We start from the raw sequence: 26,786 nt of genomic DNA on the forward strand, positions 1-26,786 counted from the left end.
GTAAATTTCTAGGGGGTTAGGCGACCCAGGGTGGTAGCGACGCCACTGATTGTGGACAGTAATAGTGCCTTTGTTTGTCAATTATTGCCTCATCCCTCCCTACATAGGGAGACGGGAAATCCAATAATCTAGCCTATGTCTTAGCCCTATCCTTGTCTATATTGATGTTAGGTACTCTTATGAAAAAAATAATTAATGGATTTTGAGAAGGGTCAGGGAATAAGATAGGTTATATATTTTGTTCCTAAAAGCGCGGGGTATACGAAAATTGTAGATATATAAATTTAAAACGTTTTATGGGGCTGAACCAACCGATGTAGAAAATATGTTATTACTTACAAGTTACATATGAGATAATATTATATTCAGTAAAGTAAGTACATAAATATCAATCAAAAGATAACGCAAATTTTAACATCTTGAAAATATTTAAAAAATAACGTCCAAAACGAATGACAATATTAATTTCATTACCTAGACCGCATGAATACCTAGATAAAATTTCATGACAAAAGTTCGTAACAAAAAGTAGCCGGAACTAGAGAAGTTCATGATATTATAGTGTTTTGGTATTAAATGGGGCATCTGTTGAATAATCTATGTTGGGCGGGCGGGTTCGGCGGCTAGGGCGGCTAGGGCGGCAGTGCGCAGGGAGCAGCCGAGTCGAGTGCACGGTGAGTTATCACGATGCAATTATAATTATTGATATGTTGCAGTTGATTGATTGATTGATATCAATAATGTTGTTATCAAATGCAATTTCTTTGATGTTGAATTTTGATCGAAGATCATAGCTTTCATTCAATTATTGCGAGATTCATTTATTTCTTCAGTTATCTGATTCGGAATTCGAATAAATAAGGAAGTATTTTTCGTATCTTTTGTTTCAATCGTATGCTTGGTATTTTTGTGGAATTTATTATAACTTTTATGTTATAAATCTAGTACATATAGCTGGATATAGCTTAATTTAAACAGACAAAAATAATTTTAATTTAGGCATGCCACTTTATTTAACGAGATGCCGATTGCCGAAAACCGTTTATAATGAGTGCATAAACCGTACATTTTTCCGAGATTAAATCCCATGTCCTTTTCGGAGAGTAAACGTATCTTCATAGCAAATCATGGCATGTCATCAAAATTGAATAAGCGGTGTAACGTAAGGAGATATTAACAGACATCCATAGCTACTTACTAATATTATGTTACGTCTTCACGTCCAAACCGCTGAACCGATTTTGCTGAAATTTGGTATAGAGATACTTTGAGTCCCGGGACAGGACATAGGATACTTTTTATCCCGGAAAAACGCAAGGTTCCTGCGCTAAACCAATTTTGACGCAAAGGAGTTGCGGGCGTTACCCATCTACTTTATAAAATTAGTAAAGATTCCTAAATTAGTCGTCTGGTCGTGACATAAACTTATAAAAAGTTGGTACCAATTTCCGATCCACCGGAAGTTGGTAGAGCCGCTTCCTCTAAAGTTTAACGTTTTAGCCATTTCACGTCAAAAGCTTTTATAACGCTGGCTCCAATAATATTGTGAAGGAAATTGCCAGTTTCTTATCGTTTCTTCTCTTAACTTCTTTTTAACTACGCCAAAAACACGTGGCACAGATACGCTTTTATTTTACGTAAGGTAAAAACAAAAAACGTGTTACAGAATTTCATTTTTGTGCCTCTATTCGCCGTTTGTATTTTTTTTTTTTATGAAAGAAGGGGGCAAACGAGCAAACGGGTCACCTGATGGAAAGCAACTTCCGTCGCCCATGGACACTCGCAGCATCAGAAGAGCTGCAGGTGCGTTGCCGGCCTTTTAAGAGGGAATAGGGTAATAGGGGAGGGCAGGGATGGGAAGGGAAGGGAAAAGGGGAGGATAGGAAAGGGAATTGGCCCTCCGGTAAACTCACTCACTCGGCGAAACACAGCGCAAGCGCTGTTTCATGCCGGTTTTCTGTGAGAACGTGGTATTTCTCCGGTCGAGCCGGCCCATTCGTGCCGAAGCATGGCTCTCCCACGTATATATTGTAAGTAGTTAGGTTCCCACACAGATTTTAATAACATTTAATAAATGTTATTCGGTATTCTCCCTTCATCCGATCCAAACCACGCCATTCTAAGCCACGGAAAAATACAATTTACGATTTAATTTATGTACCATCGAAGAAATAATTGATCCATAGTCTGCTAGGCAGACCCAGACGCAACCAAATTATAATTAGCGTAATGTGGTTGAGACGCAACCAAATTACGCTACGTAATTAGGTTGTGTTAAATGTCAAATCATTGACATAATTACTCGACCAAATTACGTAGGTCCGTCATCTGCCAGGCAATCTGTCTATGAATCAACTTCTCTGATAGTATCATAGCTGTTATACCTATTATACATTACACTTGTACTATTATCTATTCTGTGACATTACTAGATGACGCACGGTCATCGGTTCAGCGGTTTAGGCGTGAAGAGGTAACAGACCGACAGACAGACACACTTTTTAAAATATTATCATATATTATCTTCCTTTCATTCATAACAAAAACGAAATAGGTAACGTGATACTACGAGTAATTCGAGCGTTAACTTCAACAGTCGTTAATGAAATTGGGACTAAACCCCGTTTAAATAACAATCGCTTTCCATCAGGCCATTCGTCAACTCATTTTATTTCATAAAAAGTTAGAATCTGATTATGTCGGGGCGGCCTTTCATCCCTCCCGATCTCGTCGATGTACGAAATTTATTAACAGACTATAAAGCGGGGTTGTTATAGCTCCATAAACCAATCCAGTTAGCGCCTCTTTATTGATTCTGTTGTGTCGATTTTATTTAATGTAAGTTTATAGATATGTTATGGTTTTTGTGGTCAAAAGCTGAAATGAATAATACAGAATAATGAGTACAGTGTTTCAAACAGCTTGGACCCCCTGGAATTACACCGAGATGTAGCTTCACTCTGCATCCTCTATCGGTTGTATCACGGGGAGTGCTCTGAGGAATTGTTCGGAATCATACCATCTGCAACTTTTCGCTATCGTCCCACGCGAAAAACATACCATCCTCATCACCTTGATGAGTGGCAGTCTTCCACAGTGCGTTTTTCGCGTAACTTTCTGCCGCGCACTGTAAAACTCTGGAATGAACTGTCACCAGCAGTATTTCCGGACCGATACGACCTGCAAACCTTCAAACCTTCCTTAAAAAGGCTGGCAACGCACCTGCAGCTCTTCTGATGTTGCGAGTGTTCATGGGCGACGGTAGTTGCTTACCATCAGGTGACCCGTTTGCTCGTTTGCCCCCTTATTTAATAAAAAAAAACAGAAACAATTAATTTTCTCAACACCTTTTAAGCGATTGCATATAGCTATTATCGCGTGTGTTTGAGTGCGGCGACCGAATCAAGAAATTTCGTAACGAAAAAACCTAACACCCCCTCCAACCGTGCCGGTCGATGCGCCGTTGCCGGACTTCGGCAAGTGTTAGTGTGCTAATGCTATTTAATAGCTTTACCGCGGAATAACACACTCAAAACTTACCTTCTTTACACTTTTCATATGTACGAGTATTTTAAGATGCTCAATCATTACTTATAAGTTTTTTAAACTAACGGCCTGTCCACATCTATACGTCACGACGTCGTCAACGTGGAACGGTGCGGTAACGTAGCACGGTACGTTATCGTGACGTGAAAATGTACGTCAACGTGACGTGAAAATTAACGTCACGATGTAGCAACTTTTTACGTCTTTTTTCTTTATATCTCTCTCTCCGTCTTCTTAACAATAGCAAAAGCAGAATACGTATTGTACGGTCCATATCTAGATAAGTAGTGAAGAATGTAGCAGTTTTACAAGGCATGGTGACGTACAATATTGCTACATCGTGACGTGCATTTTTACGTTACGTTGTCGTAAATTTTCACGTCACGATAACGTACCGTGCCACGTTACCGTGCCGTTCCACGTTAACGACGTCGTAACGTGGACACGTGGACAGGCCCTCGGTTTAAGGTTTAATTATTATTAATGAATCTTCTTTGAATAACTTTCCTCTAACGAATTAAACCCTAAACTAACCTTAACGTACCCAAAAAATATTACCCGTTTACAGTAATTTACATCGGAGTTTCTAGGAGAATAAGCGTTATGTCTTTGCCATAAAGGTTCTGTCAAAGGTAAATTAACTCTGAATGGACTATGTTGTTGTTAATTTACCAAATACGTTCAGTTTATACGATATTCAGCTTTATGTTGTGAGACATAAAGGCTATGTTAGAAAATTGCTTCGTTTATTGCTCTATCCCTCGCTGACCCAACGAACCGCATAATATAATGATATTAATAACGACGCTTAGGACGGGGTCTACATACATACATACATACAACTTACATAGATATTACATACCTACATATATTCACAAATTATCACCACAGACCTCTACTAAGAACTTCGGTTAATTTCCGCTTATCTGTGCTAATTAAACTTGGGTTTATAAAGTTATGTCTGGCATAAACACAAGGAACACTCTATTGTCTAAACTCATTATGAAGAAGTTCGTTTATTTATATTTTGTGATATAGGCTCCGAAAGTCCTTTGATAAATAGACTAGACATAAAGTAGACCACGGGGGAGTATACTTTATATCGCGGGAAAATGAACGATTATCTTGAGATGCTTTTATAATTTCATAAACTTAGAGATACCATGATAATATCAAACTTAGGGTTAACTAAAGTTAAAAATATTTAACTTTAGTTAGCCGGTACCCGATTGCAATAATATAGTGAGCGAACTTAATCCCCTCGAGGTGTCAAAAAATTCACCTACTTATTTCAATTTCTTTCCATCGCTTAGCTTCACAATTTCATTCGATTCTTCAACAGTTTTTGTCGGCCAAACATAATAGCCGATCAGTAAAGCCGGATTATTACAGGCTGAAAAGGCCGGCTGATATGAGTTATGACACACGATAAGAGCCGAAATTACGCGGCGGAAACTCAGTTGCATACCTTGTCCGAGTACCTATTATGAGTGCCGCCGAATTGGCGCCGAAAAAAAGACGAACATTGACCATTGTAGAATATGAACGGGCAAAAGGGTGTTTTCGCCCAGGCCGGACACACATTATTTAGGCCAGACATGCAATTAGACCTCTTTGGCTCAGTGGTGAGCACGTTGGTAGCTCAAGCCGGGGGTCGCGGGTTCGAATCTTGCCGACGGAACAAAAAGTTTTCAATGTTCCCGGGTCTGGATGTGTATTAAATATGTGTATGATATAATAAAAATCTTAAATATATGTATAGTATAAAAGTATTAAATATATTTCCGTTGTCTGGTACCTGTAACACAAGTCCTTCAGGTACTTAGCACGGGGCCAGACTGACGTGGTGTGATTTGTGAAGCGTCCATAGATATTATTATTATTATTATTAATTAGAACATCCGGCTGAATCCGGCTTTATCTGGCGGAATCCGACCTTATCCGGTTTTATACGGCCGTCTGGCTACATCCAGCTACCCGGGTCGGCCCGACCTTGACCCAGCACGGACCTTTAATATCGTCGGAATTCCTTTTTGTTATTGGAATTTGTCTTTCATTTATTATCCCGTGCCCGTCAACGTCTCATCGATCGGGCTACGCTTTTCCCACTTTTTTGGATATAATTTGACGTTATTTTATGGATATTTATTATTTATGTAATAAAGTAAAAGACGTAGGTACATTAATTATTATTATCACCAAACACGTTTCTTTTGTTTTTATCATTTTGTATGTGCAATCCATCTCATCTATCTTTACATAGATATTAATATCTCCCTAAAACTACCTAGGTATTCTTTTTGACTTCGTCAGAGTCACAGCCAGAGTCGAGTTAAAGTTGAAAACTCTTACCCTCATTAAATATAAACACATACAACGTAGACTGTAGTAACGTTCATTAGTCAACAGGCGACTGTAAAAGTTTCTGTCACAGACTTATTGTACTTACGTCTGACGACCCTCAGCTTGATAAACGACACAGCTCAGGCACGGAATATACCTAACTATAATGTTACGACAGAGAAAATATTAGGTACGTAGTACAGAGAAACTGCTGCATATTATTAAGCTTTCATATTCATGTTATATTTTAAAATACATATTATTATGCACATATTGTGTTCTCATATCACATAATATAAGTGCTACATGTACCACCAATTACAATAAATTTTTTTGCACATTGTATGCTCGTAAGTTTTGTACTAAATTATTGTGGAACTAGCTGTGCCTCGCGGTGTTGCCCGCGGTTTAAGTGATATATCATAAAAGACTATGAAAAATATTAATAATAGGGTCAAAACTCAAAACGGGACGACACTTGGTTCTATAAGGGTTTATTGTAATGATGATTATTAAGATGAAGGTAATTTGCATAGTAGCATATGCTTTCCGCTTTTGGGGTGATAGGGCAAAAGAAAAGTCTTCTTTACACAATCACACCACTGATTTTATTAAACGTGTTCAGTATTCCGTGCAACAGCTCTAAATTGGTACATTACAATTCACAAAAGTCCACAAAAGTTGTAAACGTACTTGTTTCACTAATCACTTTCAAAATCTGTAACGACTGTCTATGTGTATCATTATTATTGTTGTGTCACGCCAAGCCAAGACGTGACGCCAAGCGTGGCAGTATTGCCGACATAATAATTGCAGATGGCCAACATTAAACAAATTATCTAGTGTTGCTATCTATAATTAATCTATACATTATAAAACTTAAACTACAGTTGCGACAGAGTCGCCACACCACCCCCCCACGGAGAAAGGTAACCCGACGAAATTGAAAGGTTACTATTAATAACTAAGCATAATAATCGTCGAACTTTTTAAAACGTACACGTCTGCCAGACCTTGTGGTGTACGGCTGTTTAGGCTGATCTGTGTTTGGAGATGGTGCTAATTTATTTGTGGAAGATGTAGGTACAGAAACTGCTGTGTTTGGAGATGGTTGCTGAGATATCGGAGAAGTCGGTGGTGAAGAATCTAAAGTTGGAGAATTGTCGACATAGGCTGGTTTGAGTCTGTCGACGCTGACAACAACGGTCCTGCCCTTAACATCAATGGTGATAGTTTTGCCGTCAGTGGCCCGTTCAAGGACTTGATAAGGACCATTGTAAGGGGGCTGTAAGGGGCGACGGACAGTATCGTCTCGCAAAAATACGTGCGAAGAAGTAGCCAAGTCTTTAAAAATAAACGTAGATGGAACCGAGTGTCGTGAAGCTGGAACGGGTCGGATGGATGCCATGTGGCTCCGGAGTTTCACCACAAAGTCGGCAGGGTCCTCGAATTTGTTCGATTCAGCCACTGGAACCAGTATTTCTCCAGGAAGACGAAGGGTTTCACCGTAAACCATTTCAGCAGCTGTGGCCTTCAAGTCTTCTTTGAAAGCCGAGCGTATTCCAAGTAAGACGAGCGGAAGAGCCTTGATCCAGGAATTGCCATGGCACATTAGGGATGCCTTTAATTGGCGGTGGACGCGCTCTATCATTCCGTTGGCGCTCGGATGGAAGGCCGTTGTACGAATGCGTTTCGCAGCGAAATTCTGCAAGAGACGACAGAACAGGTCGGACTCAAACTGAGTACCGCGATCCGTGGTTATAATCGACGGAATGCCGAAACGAGGTATCCACTCCCTTGTAAAAGTGTCAACAACTTCTTCGGCTGTGATGGTACGCATAGGCCAGACTTCAGGCCACCTAGTAACCCGATCGATTGCTGTAAGGCAATAGCGATACTCAGAGCAAATCGGTAACGGTCCAATAATATCCATATGGATGTGAGAGAACCGACCGGATGGAGTGTCGAAGGTGCCTAAGGGAGCAGAAACATGTCTAGATATCTTGCAACGCTGACAAGCTTCGCAAGTGCGGGCCCACTCTCTACAATCTTTGTTTATGGAGGGCCACACGTAACGGTCAGCTACGAGACGAGCTGAGCCCCTAATGCTAGGATGACTCAGGTTATGTAGTTTGTTGAATATCGTGCGACGCAAGTCACGGGGTACATACGGCCGAGGCTTGCCGGTCGCAAGATCGCAAAACAGGGAGTAGCTTGTGCCAGGTACGCGTAATTTTACCAAATTAAGACTGGAATTGCCAAGTAATTGGGTCAACTCCTCGTCTGCTCCTTGGGAAGCGGCAAGAGCCTCATATTCTTGCTCTAAGGAAATGGCTTCTACCCGAGACATTGCGTCAGCGACAATATTGTCCTCGCCTCGTATATATTTAATGTCCGTCGTAAACTGACTAATAAAAGACAGTTGGTTAAGTTGTGGTGGGGGAAGCTTCTCGCGACGTTGTACGAAAGCGTACAGCAATGGCTTGTGGTCAGTGAAAATTGTCACATGTTGGACTTCCACAACGTGTCGAAAATGCTGTACACTTTCGTACACGGCCAAAAGTTCGCGGTAATAAGCCGGCCACTCACACTGTTTAGGGGTCAACTTCTTGCTAAAGAAAGCAAGTGGGACCCAATTTCCGTTAACCAACTGTTGGAGGCAAGCACCGACATGAAGGCTTGATGCATCGGTAAACAAACCTAAGGGTGCATCAGCAACAGGATGGTGAAGGATTGTCGCGTCTGAAAGGCTTTTCTTACAGTCCTCGAAATTCTTCAGCAGTTCAGGCGTCCAGGGATATGGTTTGGAACCCTTACTCTTGGTAGCGGCCAAAGTCTCGATAAGCGGAGCCTGAAATTTTGCGGCGTCAGGGATAAAACGCCTGTAGTAATTGAGCATGCCAAGAAACCTGCGCATTCCTTGGGCATCCTCAGGAGGCTTAAAATCTATCAGGGCCTGAATACGGTCCTGGGGTGGGCGCGTGCCATCGGCGCATATGGAATAGCCGAGGAACACTACCTCGCTGGCGCCAAGGACGCACTTGGACGGGTTTAAAATCACTCCATATTCTTGGAGGCGTCCAAACAGAGTGCGTAGGTGCTTCTTGTGAGTATCCTCGTCTGGTGAAAAGACCAAAATATCATCGATGTATGGAAAACAGAAATCGAGACCCCGTGTGACCTCATCGATAAATCTCTGAAAGGTCTGACCAGCATTACGAAGACCAAAGGTCATGTAAGGAAATTCGAAGAGGCCAAACGGAGTCACGATGGCCGTCTTCGGAATATCGTCCTTGAAGACGGGGATCTGATGGTAGGCTTTCACCAGGTCGAGGGTACTGAAAATTTTGGCACCAGAAAGATTGTGCGTAAAATCATTGATGTGACGAACCGGATACTTGTCCGGGACAGTCCTGGCATTCAAGCCCCGGTAGTCGCCACAAGGTCGCCACAAGCCATCCTTCTTGAGCACCATCTGCAAAGGAGCGGCCCAATCACTTTTAGATGGCCTTGCGATCCCGCATTTCATCATGTCCTCAAACTCCTTTTTGGCAGAAATAAGTTTGTGTGGAGCCAAACGGCGAGGACGATACGATACAGGAGGACCATCAGTAGTTTGGATGAAATGGACGGTGTTGTGCTTCACAACTCGGGGTAAGCCAGGAGGACGTGTGATCTCAGGAAACTCAGCGAGCACCTGTGTAAAAACTGAGTCGTTGCAGGCTACAGCCTTGACACTGTCCTGTGAAACCTGAGCCGTGACAGCAGACACAAATAATTTAGAATTCCCGTCGACAAGACGCTTGAGTCGGCAATCTGGCAAAAGGTTATAGTAACTAAGAAAGTCAGAACCAATGATAGGAGTACTAACGTCAGCGATGACAAAATTCCAATGGAAGTCGCGACGAAGGCCCAAGTTCAGATGCATGGAAATACTTCCGTACGTCTTGATTGAGCTACCGTTCGCAGCGCTGAGGTTGTACTCATTATCAGTAAACCGACCTTTAAGAAGCCGCCGAGGGAAACAGCAGAGGTCTGAGCCAGTGTCGATGAGGTACTGGTGCTTAGACTTCTGATCAGTGACAAAGAGTCTAGTCTGGCGGCTGGGTTGGTAACAATCAGTGGCCGCCTCTACTGACTGTTGCTGCCATTTCCCTGCGGCGCTGACCAGCTGCAAGGTTGGATGCATTTGGCTGCCTTGGTGTTGAATTTTTTATGGTACCAACACATTTTTCCGGGAGCACCAGGTGTCGAAGTGCGAGAGCGACGACCAGCAGATGCGTTGCGGCTGCGTGAACGTCCAGGCCTCTGGTGAGTTAAGGAAGCAACCTGCTTACTTAGCTCGTCAACCCTTGCCAGAAGTGTGTCGAACACAGTAGAAGAAAATGATGAGGCCGGCGAAGAGCAAGAAAAAACTTTGCTTGGCCCGGCAATCTCAATGACCTTGTCGGCCAGATCTGCCAGTTTCTCTAGAGTCAGGTCAGTCTGTGAGACTAAAATAGCCTGTACTTGCTGGGGTAGGCGTCTCATCCACAACTGTCTCAGAATGCTCTCGTCTGTGAGGGCATTGTTCGAGAGGGAGCGGAGGTGCCGAAGAAACTGAGAGGGTTTTCTGTCGCCTAGTTCTTCCTCTCCGACAAGTTGGCGTACCCGTTGTTCTTCGGACATTGAAAGACGTCGGATTAATTCCTCCTTCAGTTTCAAGTACTTGGTACCGTCGGTTGGAGGAGCAGTGATAATATCATCCACCTCTCCAGCTAATTTCTGGTCTAGCTGCGAAATGATGTAATTGAACATCGTGGTATCGGATTTGATTCCAGAGAGCTCAAATTGAGCCTCTACTTGAGCAAACCAAACTTTAGGCTTGTTCGGCCAAAATGGAGGGAGCTTTACGGAGACTTTGCAAATTTCCGGTTTGTTTTGGCGTTCTAGCCGTTGCTGTAGAGCTGCCTTCTCGGCCTCCAAACGAAGAATGATATCTTGAGGAGTTTCAGCCATTGTTAGTAATTATTAGAAACCACAACCAAAGATCACAGACATGCAGTGCAGAAAAACAAAACCAAATAAACCCAAAATTAGTATTTAAAAAATTTGGTGTGGCAACGCTGAAACAAAAATATAGTTACTGTAAGTAAGTATAAGTAGCTATAAGTTACACCAATAAACAATTTTTCAAAAAAGAGTAACACCTTTGAAAAAAAAAAAATTAAGTTTTACAATTAGATTTACCAAATTATGTTAAAAAAATAATAATAATATCCAAAACCACTGGCAAGCTTGCCTGTTAATATAGTTAGCAGGTAAGGCAAACAAAATGTAATATTTACAGCGAAACAGTGTAAAAACAAAACTTATGTTTGTGAAATATCCGAAAACCAAAACATAATATAAATCAGGCAAAAACCATGAAAACACACAACAAATTAAGGTAAAAAGCGTACCCTCACCGAAATGCGGCAAATAATGAGGAAAAATATGAGTATAACGTTAGAAAACAAAAGTTAGTTTCGAGCTATAACAACTCCGATAATAATTCGTTAAATAAGTAAAATATCAAAAAAGCTTACCGAAATAATGTTGTTGTAACTTAAAACTGAATACTCACTGTAATTTCCTAAAAAAAAAACATAATTAAAAGTGAAAACAAAAGTCGAAAAACACTTTGCACTTTTTCACGAGTGTTTGTTTACGTTTGTGAGTCTTTGACAGATGTCAGACGTCAGATAGGATGACAGACGTCAGATATGATGACAAACGTCAGATAGGATGACAGACGTACCGATGCCGTCGATTGCCGAGGAGAAAGTTTCAATAGACACCGAAAGATGGCGCGACCAGTCTGAAACTTCCTGAATGCTTCACAGATTTTTTTCCAAATTCTGCTGAGAATGACTGGATTGATGTGTTTCAGCTGGGAAAACGTAGAACTTTGCAGGAAATTAATTCTTGAGTCTAATTCCGGTGAAATGGTCCTGTTTGCGTCGGCGAAAATTGGCTTCGCCCGCACGTTTTACAGCTAACGCCGAGGCACGGAGTGTAGCGGGCAGGTGTAGTTCCTGTTCCCGAAGTCCGAATGGAAGCGTCGTGTAGCAATTGAGCCAGGAGTTAGGTATCACCAGTGCCGGAAAAGTAGGCTTGACTAACGAAGGCGGTCACCACTTTGAGGTGATCACGTCGGGGTCACCACTTTGGGGTGATAGGGCAAAAGAAAAGTCTTCTTTACACAATCACACCACTGATTTTATTAAACGTGTTCAGTATTCCGTGCAACAGCTCTAAATTGGTACATTACAATTCACAAAAGTCCACAAAAGTTGTAAACGTACTTGTTTCACTAATCACTTTCAAAATCTGTAACGACTGTCTATGTGTATCATTATTATTGTTGTGTCACGCCAAGCCAAGACGTGACGCCAAGCGTGGCAGTATTGCCGACATAATAATTGCAGATGGCCAACATTAAACAAATTATCTAGTGTTGCTATCTATAATTAATCTATACATTATAAAACTTAAACTACAGTTGCGACAGAGTCGCCACACGCTCTTAAAACAACGTCGAAACTCCCAAACTTGTTTCTATAAAGAATCAGGAGTTCTCTCAGCACCTTCCGAACCATGGTATACATTGAAGCAAAATCTTACTTGTTGGTAGCATATGCTTAGAATACTGCTCACGAAACCGAAGTCACCACATACTTCCATATAAATTTTGAGGAGTTCCCTCGATTAGTTATGGATCTTTTCATCAGGTCACCACTTTTATGAATATGATACCAAATTGAAATGATAACCTATACACCAAAAGAAAAATTTTGAAAATCGGTTCACAAACGGCGGAGTAATCGTCGAAGATAAAAAAATGAACATAACACCTCCTCCATTTCAAAAGTCGGTTAAAATTGTAGCCTATGTGTTATTCTGATATATAAGATATAATATTGTAAAGTTTCATTAAAATCCGTTCAGTAGTTTTTGCGTGAAAGAGTAACAAACATCCATACATCCACACATCCATACATCCATACATCCAAACAAACTTTCGCCTTTATAATATTAGTAGGATAGTAGGATTAGATTTATTGTTTTTATATTAGTCTTAAATATGTGATGCCATGGGCGTACCCAGGTTCTGGGCCAGGGGGGGGCAAATTACCCAGGTTCTGGGCCAGGGGGGGGGGGCAATTATACAGATTCTGGGCCAGGGGGGGGGGGGGGCAAATCAGATTTTTTATAAGCTAGGATTTTTTATAAAGAATAAAAAATTTATAATTTTTAGTTGTAAAAATATTGTATTGCAAAGAAATGGCAAAAATTCGTTTTATTATTTTTAATTTTTATAGATCAAAGTACTAGATAATATACTTAGTAGGGACGTCAACATGATCCGGGGGATCTCGGTACGATGTGTGATGCTGCTATCGATCTAAATCGATTCAGAGGTTTGCCAGGCACAATAATTTCGCTTGGAAACACTAGCTGTGCCCCGCGGTGTTACCCGCTGTTTAAGTGATATATTATAAAAGACTATGAAAACTACCAATAATAGGGTCAAAACGGGATGATACATGGTCCTATAATGATTTATGGTAATGATGATGATGATGAATGTAATTTGCATAGTAGCATATGCTTTCCATTCTTAAAACAACGTCGAAACTCCTAAACTTGTATCTATAAAGAGTCAGGAGTTCTATCAGCACCTTCCCACCCATGGTATACCTCGGTCATCGGTGCAAAATCCTACTTGTTGGTAGCATAATATGCTTAGCATACCTAATGCTCACGAAACCGAAGTCACCACAATATGTTACCATATAATTTTTGAGGAGTTCCCTCGATTACTTATTTATGGATCCCTTCATCAGGTCATCACTTTTATGAACGTGGTACCAAATTGGTATGATAACCTATACAACAAAAGAAAATCGGTTCACAATCGGCGGAGTAATCGTTGAACATAAAAAAAACGAACATAACCCCTCTTCCATTTTGAAAATCGGTTAAAATTGTAGCCTATGTGTTATTCCGATGTATAAGCTATATTATGTATAAGCTATATTATAGTATTTTTGCGTGAAAGAGTAACAAACATCCATAAATACATATAAACTTTCACCTTTAGACCTATAATATTAGTAGGATAGTAGAATTGTGCAGTTGACGGCATATTATCACTCCTAAATTTTTGAAGTGTTGACTAAAGACCCTTACCGCCATGGCTTTGCATGGCAAGTTGCAGTAATATAGCATCCTTATTCAGTTCCAGCCATGGCGCGCTACACCGCGATAACCCCGGACATGAGCGAGGCAGTGATTCGACATCTACGCGACAGCTTCTTCGCAGACGAGCCGCTCAACCGCGCGGTCGGGCTGTGCCGGCGCGGCGAGCCCCATGCGGCCCTCGAGCGGCTCTGCGCGGCCACCATCGCCGACGGCCTGTCTATTGCTGCGATTGATGATGATACGGTAATGGTACCACGTGTACTGCACACACACTAAAAAGTTACTCATAGTAGGGGAGCCCAGAGAGCTATTAATTGTGTAGTTACTCGAGCCTCATGGAGACCTAGTAGGTTTTTTACTGCAGGCATTTTAAAGTTATAAAAAAGAAAATATATTCAGAAAATTACTTACCTAATAATTTACCTAAATAAATTATAACAAGATTTTAGACAACAAGGACTAATGCCTGTTTTCACCAACGTTCTCCTAAAGCTAAGTGTTCCCTAGCGATCTTTGCGGGTCAAATATCTCTTAAAACAAACACATTTAAAAAAAAAGTAATTTTTTGCAAAAGTTCTTACGAGGAACTTAAGGACGAACGTGACACAAAAATTCGAGAAATCTTGAAGGATATGTACCCTTAATGGCCGCTAGGGGACTACTTAGCGTTAGGAGGCGGTTGGTGAAAACAGGCATAAATCATTTAGTTTAGTGCAACATAAAATATCTGCGAAGCTTAGTTAGGAAAACATGAATCTTTATTTTTGTACTTATATTTCAAAATGTCCCTACAAGTTCACCCACCCTTTAAATCGTCAGTGGTTTATATGGAAGCTTCTTTAGGGTATACTAAACATCCCCTATCTTAATCTGACAGATCCGATGACATTTCAATATTGGAAAATAACCTTTTTTTAACCCACCACGTGACAAATTAGATTACTATACCATGATAAGACATATGTCGGAAGCCTATTCAAGCTATTCAAGCTTAATCTGACACGCTCGAGCATGTCGCGAAATTCCCTCTTGGGCTCCCCCTAATATAATCTTTCAAATCCATACAAATTTTGAAATGCATCTACGCGTCGGTTGCGGTCTGAATTGACCCTTAGTTTATCTAGCTAAGATTTTTTGGCCGATTTACAGATCCATAAATTAAGTAGCGAGTTAACTTGCCGGGTGTTGCGAGTTATGCACAAACAATCGTTTGGACGCCGACGAGTTAAGAGGATTCCACACCGCCATTTTTTCCATTCAAACGTTGTCCCCTGTTTCCTCCCTGGATAATGCTAGTAGAGTTATAATTTTTTTCCTGAATATCTACGGCCACTAATACAATGTCCCTATGTTTTCTTTTTTTTCATAATTTAATTATTATTAAATAAGATATGAACGTTCAAAAACCTAAAAAAATGGCCAGATTTTCCGCTGTGTTCAAACGTCCAGAAAACAGATTTGGCTAGATTATACAAAAAAAAGCAAAACATAGGAACACAGCTCAAGCCTTTTTTTAATCTTTAATGAAAAAAGTACTTAACACGTTCAGACCGGGACCTCATGAACTGGTATATGATATCCAAACGGGGCAAATGTTCATGTGGCCACCGGTGGTACATCACCGCCCCATAAACCGAAAGACCTGCCGGGCGGGGTGCGCCACCGGTAGACGCAGCCAACGATTATGCATGAATTATGCATTATCTCTCTTTCTAACGATCTCACAATCCTATAATAGGTCAATTGTTTTGTCTCATCACCAGGGCTGTAGCTAGAGTCAGATTTGAGGTAGGGCAGCATTGGTTACAGGTAGGGCAGAAATAAAAAAATAATCATAATTGATTGATTTTCTTGGATTTTGGTATTTTTAAGGAAGGGCATTATGATTTTAAAGTAGGGCATTGCCCCCAATGCCCCCCTCTAGCTACGGCTGTGCTCATCACTCATCACGCGTGGATATGTATCAGATCAGATGGCTTCGTACTATACCAGCCTTAGAAAAACCCTAAAGTGGTACCGCAAACTTATCACCGAAATTGTTATTAAATGCTTGGCAGAAGTTTGGAGAAGGAAAGAAACTAAGTATTTTAGAATTCTGGGAACAAATTATAAAAGAGATGATTAGCAAGTCTAGCACTGATAATCGACCCGATGATGCTGCAGAGGAAGGTGAGCCGATTGTTCAACGGAAGCCAAAACATAAGTCAGAGAAAACCGAAGGTATGCTTAGAAATACTCGAAAGAGATGCAGGCCTTGTTACGACCGTATTACAACAACCGAATCTGCGGCTATGGCCAGAAAAAAATCAAAACGCGTGAATACGTTTTGCTCTGCATGTGACTCATCAAAAATAATTTTCGTCTTGTACTATCAATGTCTTTATAATTTTTTTCATGTTTGATTTAGTTTTCCTATAAATAAACATTTTTTTAATTTCATCCAGTAGAAATAATTTGCATTTCGTACCATTTATCGTGATTTTGTCATATTTTGTTTCTAATAAGTAGGTATAATTTTTCAATCCTGTTTTTTTTTACTTCCCGAAATAATATCCATCTCCTGAGCTACACTATGAAATTTTGTCGATTTTACAGGGCGGGAACGGTAATTACAATACTCGCTTTCAAGGCGGCACGAATTTCTTAGTACATTAAAAGTCAGGTGTGATGTGGCCACCGGTGGTACACCCCGCCCTGTCAGCGAGTACTCCGTGCTTCACCGGTGGTACACCCCGGTCTGAACGTGTTAAATCGGTTAAGTTTTGGAGAAGGAATCAGGGGCCCTATTATGAGCTCTTAAATCCATTCACTTTACGTCCTTATACAGTCAGATAAGGACGTAAAAAGAATGGATTTAAGAGCTCATGATAGAGGCCCAGGGGACAACGAATCGTTGATTTTCTGGATTTTCTGCAGTTGTCTCTATCGCGTTCTGCGGTATAGGCTTGAGGTAAGGGAGACAGCTATAGCTCTTAAGTAGTAAGTTGACGCAAATAGAATTCAATTCTATTTGTTGGTCAGTCAAGTAGAGGAAGCTCCTCCCGCTGCGTCTCCCTCTCCCCGCCAACTTAACTCGCTGGCCGTGTGGACGGCACTTAAAGTAAGGTCAAAATGATATAGGTAGCTTATTTAGTTATTTGGTAATTACCGAATCAATACTACGCAGCTACATGCATCTACGCGCTTGCTACGCGCTGCTACGCACTTGCTACGTTGTCGTATATTTAAAAAAAATAAAGTTTTTTTTTTATGAAATAAGGTGGCAAACGAGCAAACGGGTCACCTGATGGAAAGCAACTTCCGTCGCCCATGGACACTCGCGGCATCAGAAGAGCTGCAGATGCGTTGCCGGCCTTTTAAGAGGGAATAGGGTAATAAGGGAGGGTAGGGAAGGAAATAGGGGTGGGTAGGGAAGGGAAAAGGGTAGGGGATTGGACCTCCGGTAAACTCACTCACTCGGCGAAACACAGCGCAAGCGCTGTTTCACGCCGGTTTTCTGTGAGCCCGTGGTATTTCTCCGGTCGAGCCGGCCCATCTCCCACGTCAACGTTTTGTTTTATTATGATTATGATTTGTAAATGTCTTCAAAGTATTATTGTGATGTTTCGTATATTTCCAGATTGTGGGAGTGGCGCTGAACGGCATCTTGTGACCCGGAGACATCGAGAAATCGATCGACAAAATGCGAAAGTCCTCCGACCCCAAGTACAATAAGGTACTGTCATTTTGTATAATGAGATTTAATATTATATCTCGAAGTAAATCGGAAAAACGTAATACACTACCTTTCTCGATAGATAAACACTTTATTGCTCACATATAAATGGATATAAAAACAGACTTAAAATACTTAATAACTAAGACATTAATGTGGGCAAGGGCGGCCTTATCGCTATGAGCGATCTCTACCAGGCAACCCTGCAAGGCAGGAGAGTTCACAAATAAATAGATAGCGGTGTAATTATAAGTCAAAATGGACTACATAAAATATTATAATTTATATCAGTGTACTTACAAAAGTGCAAGATTTAATATTCATTTATAATATGTATTAGTATTCATGCTATTATTATTGCCTGGGGTTAGTTATAAAACTTAGTAATACGTCAAAATAAAATCAAAACATGACACCATAACACACACACATAATAATATATTTCGTGTCTAAACGCTAACCCGCCTCATCTCCGTTTCCGTCTTGGCCCGGAGTTCCCGCCTCCTGAGTTTAGTGACCACCACCCCATAGCTGTATACCGCGAACGCTAGTAGGATGTGGAGACCTGCAAAATAATTAAAAAAAACATTATTTTTATTTAAAGAGCCCACGTCCCACGCTAAGCAAAGGTCTCTTCCAAATGTCTTTTACTCTCCTTGATCTAACGCAGCCGTAGCCATTTTTACACAGCCGTTGGCTATGAAAGTAGTCATATTACAAAATATGAATTGGGCGCACCTTACATAGCTAAATTGCTATATCATTGCTATCTAGCTTAGGCCAGTCTGGCTCGTATTTGTCTAGCAGCTAGCTCATGGCGCCATTTTTCGAGGCCGGCCACGGCGGCGTCGTCTTCTTTTGAAGTCGTTGTGATATTTTTTAATTATGCCACACACAAGTTAATATACCGAAGGCCTCAGCTTAACTTTTGATATCATCTTTAGTTTTAGCAAGACTAAAGTAAATGGTCCGCTTATAATTATTAGCTAGACGACTCTCGCAATTGCGCTAGAGTTCGTTTATCGCGTCGGAACCGTACATTTTTCTGAGATGAAAGTATTATATTATTACTAGCTGTCCCGGCAAACGTTTCTTTGCCATATAAAGTATTTCGCCCGTATTATTTTATTGCAGTGACTAAATAAGTATGTCACCATGGCAACGTCCATCGCTATCCCGTCGCACAAACAATGGTCGCCGTCAGTCTCGAGTTGTAATAATTTACTATTATTTATTCAACAAATGCACTTATCAATATAATAAGTACCCAGTAGCCGATTCTCAGACCCACTGAATATGCATATAAAATTTGGTTAAAATCAGTAAAGCCGTTGCGGAGGAGTACGCGGCCTAACATTGTGACACGAGAATTTTATATATAACATATATGTATTATATTATATGCATCTCCTTACCAAATTTCAGAAAACTCAATTAAGATGTTTGCACCTGAAGATGTAACAGACAGATAGAGACACTTTCGTATTTGTAATAGTAGTTTGAATAAAATAATATGACGTTTCTATCCATACTTATATTATAAATGCGAAAGTGTGTCTGTTTGTATTACCTCCTCACGCTCAAACCTCTAACCGATTTTGCTGAAATTTTGTATGGAGATACTTTGAGTTCCGGGAAAGGACACAGGTTACTTTTTATACTGAAAAAATGTACGGTTCCCGCGCGATACACTAATTTTGGCGCAACGGAGTTGCAGGCGTCATCTAGCTTATATTAACGGAGTTATGGTCATTATTTATTTTAGTTTACTATAATTTACTACTTGCCTATGCAAGTCCAGGCGACCACGGCGGTACCCACAATAGCCCAGGTGTTGTACAGAGCCAACGCCGGTTCGGGTCCCAACACCACGTAGTAGAAGTAGAACGGTAGACCGACGATCATCACCACCAGAGTCAGCACCACGTAGTACAGATATACGTGGATGAGGGGTAGAATATTCTAGAATAAAGAAAAAAAATACGTGTTGCACTCGGGGACTGCCGCGGTAAAGCTATTGCATACCATTTTTATCAAATTATGTAATTATAATTCGCACACGTCTAGTCGCACGCACACAAACATCGAGCCGAAATCTGGCAACGCTGCACGAGTGGGGGTGTAAGGTTTTTTTTCGTTACGAAATTTCTTGATTCGGTCGCCGCGCTCAAAGCCCGCGATAGAAACTATGCAATAGCTTAAAGCTCGTCACAGACTTAGCTATAATATTTATTAATATATCTACTATAATAGATATTATAGTAGCTACCAGAAATATATAATATTATAGCTGAGTGTGCGGTCACGCGAAAATTAGTATAGAAAATATATAGTAATATGCCTAGCTATAAAAATATTAATATATATTATAGCTAAGTCTGTGACGGGCTTAAAAACTTGCTCTGAAATCAAAAGTTGTTACTTAGATTCTCGCTATGGAACTAACAACAACAACAACCAACGTCCAAAATCTTTCAATTAATAAATTTAAAAAAATTGTTAAAGATCGTTTGTGTGCTAAGGCTTATTATAAGGTAACTGATTTTCTCAATGATAGCACACCTTGGGAAAAATGAGCTGACAAACCATAGGCCGCTTCTATAATATAATTAATGGTACCACATTTTTACATACTTAGTGTAATTTAGCTTAAGCTATTATTGTTATTTTCCACCTTTTTGGTAAAAGGTGGCCCCGTGCGAGTTTCTTACGCTGGTTCTTCTCGCCGGGTTAGTTTCCGAACCGGTGGTAAGCCTCATGTAGACACGACGTTCTAAAAGTGTTAACTTTGTTTACCTACTTAGAAATAAATATTTTTCATTTCATTTTCATTTCATTTCAACAAAAATGTTGTTTCCAAGTTTGGTTAGGAGTTGAGTCAATGAAGGCTGATCACAATTTAATAATTGTCAGATTATGATATAGTCTACAGAACCATGCGTCGAATAAACCAAATGTCTGGACATTTAGTCAAGATGTATTCAATAAGTTTCGACGTCGAAGTTCGTAAATAAAATGTATGGGTTTCGACAAAGGTGACAAAGGGATGAACATGACATGAGTCAAAAAAAACTTTGCCTGCCTTGAAGTGGTTTCATCCAAGCCTTCATTAATCGTAATAGCCTATAAGTGCTCTATTTACCTTTCGCAGCGAGTAAATATGTAGTAACGTCATGACGAAATCCCCCGTGAAACTGCAGAGGATGGCCGCTGTGGTCACCGGTACGTCTACCTGTCCCGTGTTTTGGTACTGGGCGTAGAAACCTCCCGTCAGGTACAAGACAGTTGTGTAGCTTATCATCTGAAAAAATTCTCTTCTAATAATTTAGTGGCTAAAAACTTTTTAAGACGTCTTTTAAAAATTTATCAACATCTAATCTTTCGCCACACTTTCGCATTCTTTTAGGGATATTATTAAATGCACACCAGAATAATTTTTCAGCACACTACCTTAACTCCGCTAATTAACTGAATGCATACCAGAAAAACTAATGCTGATCATAAAAAACAATTGATTAACTGAACATCTCCTTCCAAAAAAACTTAAACATCATACAAAACGAGACGACCTTTATAACCGAATTCACACCAAAAATATGGTTCATACATCGGATATATTATTTGTAAAACTAAGATTTAAATTGTTTATCAAAAATACTAACTTGCACTCTAAATTTGACAATCTTACAACGGAATTTCTAAAAACGATATCGAAAGGTGCACCACAATAAAATCAATTTCTATTATCAAAACAAGTCTACAAATTGACAAATCGTGCAACTACCGCGCACTGTAAAACTCTGGAACGAACCAGCAGTATTTCCGAACCTATACGACTTGTAAACCTTTAAGAAAAGAGCGTATTCCCTCTTAAAAGGCCGGCAACGTACCTGCAGCTCTTCTGATGTTGCGAGTGTCCATGGGCGACGGTAGTTGCTTACCATCAGGTGACCCGTTAGCTCGTTTGCCCCCTTATTTAATTAAAAAAAAAATAACTTTATTTTCTTTTTGTTTCTCTGTTTTACTGAAAAACATGTTGGGGCCTCCTCATCTAACGCCGCACTCACTCCTTTGCGCTCGCTCTTTACTCTTTAGCGACCACAGATATATCTTGATCTATTTCTGTGTTAGCGACAAAGATTTTTGGTAATTATGATGAGATATGGTGAAAGATTTTATTATTCATAAGGTTTCTTGATAAAAATTAAGAAAAATTATCAAAATTTACTACTGTATTGTAATTGTATGGGTTGATAAATTTATTAATGATTTTTAAATAATTAATAGTAATGTTGGCCCAATACGACTTAATTGGGTTAGGCTAGATTATTTAGCCTTAGCCATCGTGGTTATTTTTTGTGAACCACCCAGAAGTAGGGCTCCGTCGACTCATAATTGAAGCCAGTTGTTTTTTTCTTTTTTTTTCTTTAGTAGCTTGTCAACTCCTAGAGTGCAATTCCTAAGCCGGAGCTTAATTATGTTGCAATATATCGGTAAGGAACCCTATGTGCGCGAATCCGACTCGCTCTTTGCCGATTGTTTATTATTATTGTTTATAAACTGAGTTACCATTCACTGTGCCAAAGTTTAGTCCATGCTAAGTTAGCACTTGATGATTTTTATGTGTTCTGAATTATATGAACATAACAGATTAAATTGGGTTTTATTTAGAATAAATGATGTTCCTAAAAGTAATTTAGGTGATGGTTTTCCTTTAAAAAGTTGTAGTATGTTTGTTGAACTAAGGAATTGTTAGATATACAATTTTAATAATAGTTATTCGTTCAGTACAACAGTTTTGCAAATAACTTTAAATAGTATGCTGAATTCGCATTATTTAGGTGTTGGAATTGCTTAAGTTACAAGTACATATTATTATCTACAATATGAAGTCATTTAGCCAGCCAAACACAATATGATCAACATAATATTTAGGTTGACGAGAGCTGATTCAGCTTAAAATCTTGCTGATGTGTGTTGACTATTGTACCAATGCAAATTATTTTAATAAAACTTTTCAAAACACATAATATTTAACATATTATAAGTAATTAATGATATAATAATAATAATATTTATCAAAACTATTATCATTCGCCCGATTCTGCCGGTATGGATGAAACTGTCAATTTGTACTTACAATTTTAATATACGCGAATGCTTCAAGTCCATCTTTTATGCTTAAACAGCAACACCTTTGGATAACACACCGAGCCATTTTTTATTATTATTTTTACTATAATAAACTTATTATTGGTAAAATACACAGATTTTAGAAAACACTAGTATGTCTGTTGCTGTCTTGTTCTGATATAAGCGCTGAGTGTGAAAGGTCAAATGTTATCATTATTGTTTTGTATACAGTTTCCAAATGGTTATTTTCTTTACATTCATAATTTAGTTCGATCAAATAGTACAATATAAGTACATAATATTATGCAATTTTTCCTTATAACTTTCTCGAATCTCGATTATATTGATGACTATTTCCTAACTAACTGCAAATTAACTTAAACGGGACCGACCTAACCTGTACGAAGCACCTAGTGGCTTTAAAGTAATGAAAACTAAAAATATTTTTTGACACTTGCACCTGCCGCCATGCCGAGCTTTTTAGCAATTGGATTTGATATGAAATTCGTATCATGAGAAAAGGCATCGCAAATATTAGATTGGGGAAAAAGTCTTTTCGCATTATATACAACAAACCCTCACTATGTATTAAAATAACGTGTTTATTCTTTTTTTATATGGTGTTGGCCCACCACACTTTCCCACCACTGTGTCTCCTGTGTTACCAGAATCGACAGCGGTATCCAACCACGAAAACCATTTGATATGATCGCAGGAAGCCCGAGGGACATACTAAAACTTTCCCAACGAAATTAATCAGAAGAATTGTGTTTCTACTTTCCTTCTAATCCAAATCTAACCTTCATATTCCAGATCTTTACAATCCTGTACACGGTGACCCGCGACCTGGACCTGTTCAGCACTTACCAGGTGGACAGCATCCTGGAATGCCGCATCATCAGCGTCTCCGGCGCCGCCCGGGGACGCGGCCTGGCCAAGGAGCTGATGAGGAGGAGCATACAGACGGCCATGGATCATGGATTTAAGGTATACTGGAAATATAAACAATTCCTTATTTAGCGTACAGCAATGCCGGTAGTAGCCTTTTAATTTGATTATAATCAGATATTTAAATGTTATTAGAAACGTCTTAAAAGAAAGAAGCGGTATGCAAAAGTAACGCAACTTGAAAACATCGTATCCTTAACCGCGCTACCGATAACCGATATAATTTATTTATTGTAATTTGTGAAATATCTGATCCGGTGCGATCACATTGCGGCTGTCTTTTTCACTGAAAACAACTTACCACAAAGGCTATAAGCCAGGTTTAGCATGGACGTCGTATTACAACGTCCATGCTAAACCTGGGAACTGGGAACTTCACTGTTTCTGCTGTGTCTAACCTTTAATAGCATTTGGATCTTGCCCAAAGCCTTGTTTATTTATAGCAAGGTTTAACTAACAATTTATTTCCATTTCCAGCTGTTCAAAGTGGACGCGACGGGGGCGTATTCCCAGCGCATCTGCAGCAGCCTGGGGCTGAAGGTGCTGCACAAAGTGCGCTACAGCGAGTACTGCGACGCCAGCGGAGCACCCGTCTTCAACGTGCCCCCGCCCCACGACTCGTTGTGCGTCATGACGCTCGAGCTACCCTAAGCGCGTCATGCATGACGCTAACCTTTAATGTGTCATGACGCCCGAATACCCTTTAGTGTGTCATGACGCTCGAGTCACCATAAACGCGTCATGTCGCCCAAAATTACCTTTATCGCGTCAAGATGCTCAAGTCACCATAAGCGCGTCATGACGTCCAAAAATTACCTTTAGAGCGCCCGGATATCCTATCGCGTCTTACCTCTCGAGTTATCGTAAGCGCGTCCTGACGCCCGAATTACCCATAGCGCGTCATGACACTCTAGTTAAAGTTATAGCGTCATGACACCTGAATGACTCTTAACGCGTCATGACACTAGAGCTGCCAGCGCATCTTGACGCTCTAGTTACTCTTAGTACATCATATGTTACCCTCGCTCTTTTTTTTCACGAACCTAAAGCCAAGCCTATTACTACTGCATGGCTTGACTTAGAGCCTGGATTCGACACCAGTCATGATGTTCCACTGAACATAAGACAAGTAAAGAATATACACAATGACTATTCCTATATTATCCCATGCGTCATATTTCTGATATCTTTCTTATGTTATTTTGTTACTTTTTATCTGACTTCCTTAAAGAGTATACAGTATGCTTGTATATATGTTTTACAATTTAAACAAAAGAGAAACCAATTACATGTAAATTAAATTTTTCTGTTACTATGATCCGACTCTACATGGCGAGTAACAAAACTTAATTTTTCATCCATGACTTGAAATTTTAAATAAATTTTGTAATTGATAGTTTGGATCGTAATTTAAGAGCCCATATGACCCTAACTTGACTACATACTTTAACCTAGATCTCAAAATCTGTAAGGTCTAAAAAACAGATTTTTTGACACAAGTAACTTCAGTTCATAAAGATTAAATGCTCAAGACGAAAACACGATTACTCAAAAAATGCTCGATAGTTTCTTTTTTACAAAAAACCTTGTTTTAGACACATTTTTGCTTGGATCTTCGAAGTTTGCTATCTTTTCTTTAATATTTTTTAATATCTAAAAAGGTATTGATAAAACCTAAATTTGCTCAAAACACTTTTTTCATAATCATTATAGTTCGTCTTTTATTCAAGTAAAACTAACTCGTAGATGATTCCGCGCGGTCCTTTTTCACCTGGCATATGAAAGACGGGCGTGAGTGTGATGAGAGAAGGACGATGTTTGATTTTTAGAGTCAGGTGAGCTCTTAATTATCATATTTCAATTGTCACTGCCTCTCTTTCTGACTGAGACGTCTCACATAACATACATAATATTACAAATGTTATTGTCCAACTTTTGTCCACTCTTCAAATAAGACTATGATATTTTATTAGTCTTATTGTTTTTATGTTATGATGACTTTAATAATGTCCAATTTTATCGGTGTCAGCGACTAGCGCTTCAAAGTACAGTTTACTTGATGAAGAAATGGTAACAATATTGATAATATTATACAGTTACATCACAGTTTTATAAGTACATAAGTTTAGTTTAGCTTGGTAAAGGTGGCCATACACGGGACAATTATCGTAACGATTTATCTCCTCGATGTTAAGATCAAACGACAAATTGTACGTGTGTAGCAACATCGCAAACGATTTTACGTTCAAAAGATCGATTGGACGATTTTCTTGACGATCGATCGAAACGACCAATTGTCCCGTGTATGGGCACCTTCAGAGTGCCTTCACATTAAGGCTGCTCTTTCGAAAAAAGCGTGCAGATGAAACAACTTTTAACTTTTAAAATTATACCTGAAAAAAATAATTAGTAATCTACATGATATGATACGTAATTTGGTTTTGCCATATTTTTTCTATCGGTATCACGTAATAAAGAAATAAAAAACCAAATCACCTCCAAATCGTTGAATGAAACCACTTTACTCCTTCATTATTTATCAAAAGAATATATAAAAAATATCTACTGCTTTGCAATACATAAGTTAATAATTTGGTTTTTTTACTTTTTTGAAATATGTATTATATTAAGCCTTAAAAAGGTTTTTTCTCCTATTTCTGAAAAAACCGCCACCGTACAAGGCGCGCTGTTATGAATGTTATTTTAATGTCATTTACGTCGATATTCGCACTGACAGACAATCGACCTGCTAATTTAGGGAAAGAGGGCCCTTAAGTCGCCAGTAGTGCGGCAGCAGCGCGACTGAAGGCACTCTTAAAGTGCAAAGGATTTGATCTTAAAGCTGTTATTATTTAAATTAAAATTTTTGTTTGCA

General features: G+C 39.6%; 1 protein-coding gene and 1 pseudogene across 1 annotated transcript; one reads left to right on the forward strand and one right to left on the reverse strand.

The window, feature by feature from the left end:
• Nucleotides 1-657: 657 nt before the first annotated feature.
• On the forward strand, nt 658-25,126 carry LOC121734739 (annotated as a pseudogene).
• On the reverse strand, nt 18,253-23,095 carry LOC121734740. The gene is made up of 4 exons (XM_042125344.1): nt 22,971-23,095; nt 20,973-21,131; nt 19,618-19,792; nt 18,253-18,395 (listed from the first exon to the last, which is right to left on the reverse strand). Exons 1-4 carry the CDS (start codon nt 23,046-23,048, stop codon nt 18,280-18,282), a joined length of 528 nt encoding a protein of 175 aa, XP_041981278.1. The 5' UTR covers nt 23,049-23,095; the 3' UTR covers nt 18,253-18,279.
• Nucleotides 25,127-26,786: the final 1,660 nt, after the last annotated feature.

Source organism: Aricia agestis, chromosome 16 (assembly GCF_905147365.1).
Source record: "Aricia agestis chromosome 16, ilAriAges1.1, whole genome shotgun sequence".
Lineage (NCBI taxonomy): Eukaryota > Metazoa > Arthropoda > Insecta > Lepidoptera > Lycaenidae > Aricia > Aricia agestis.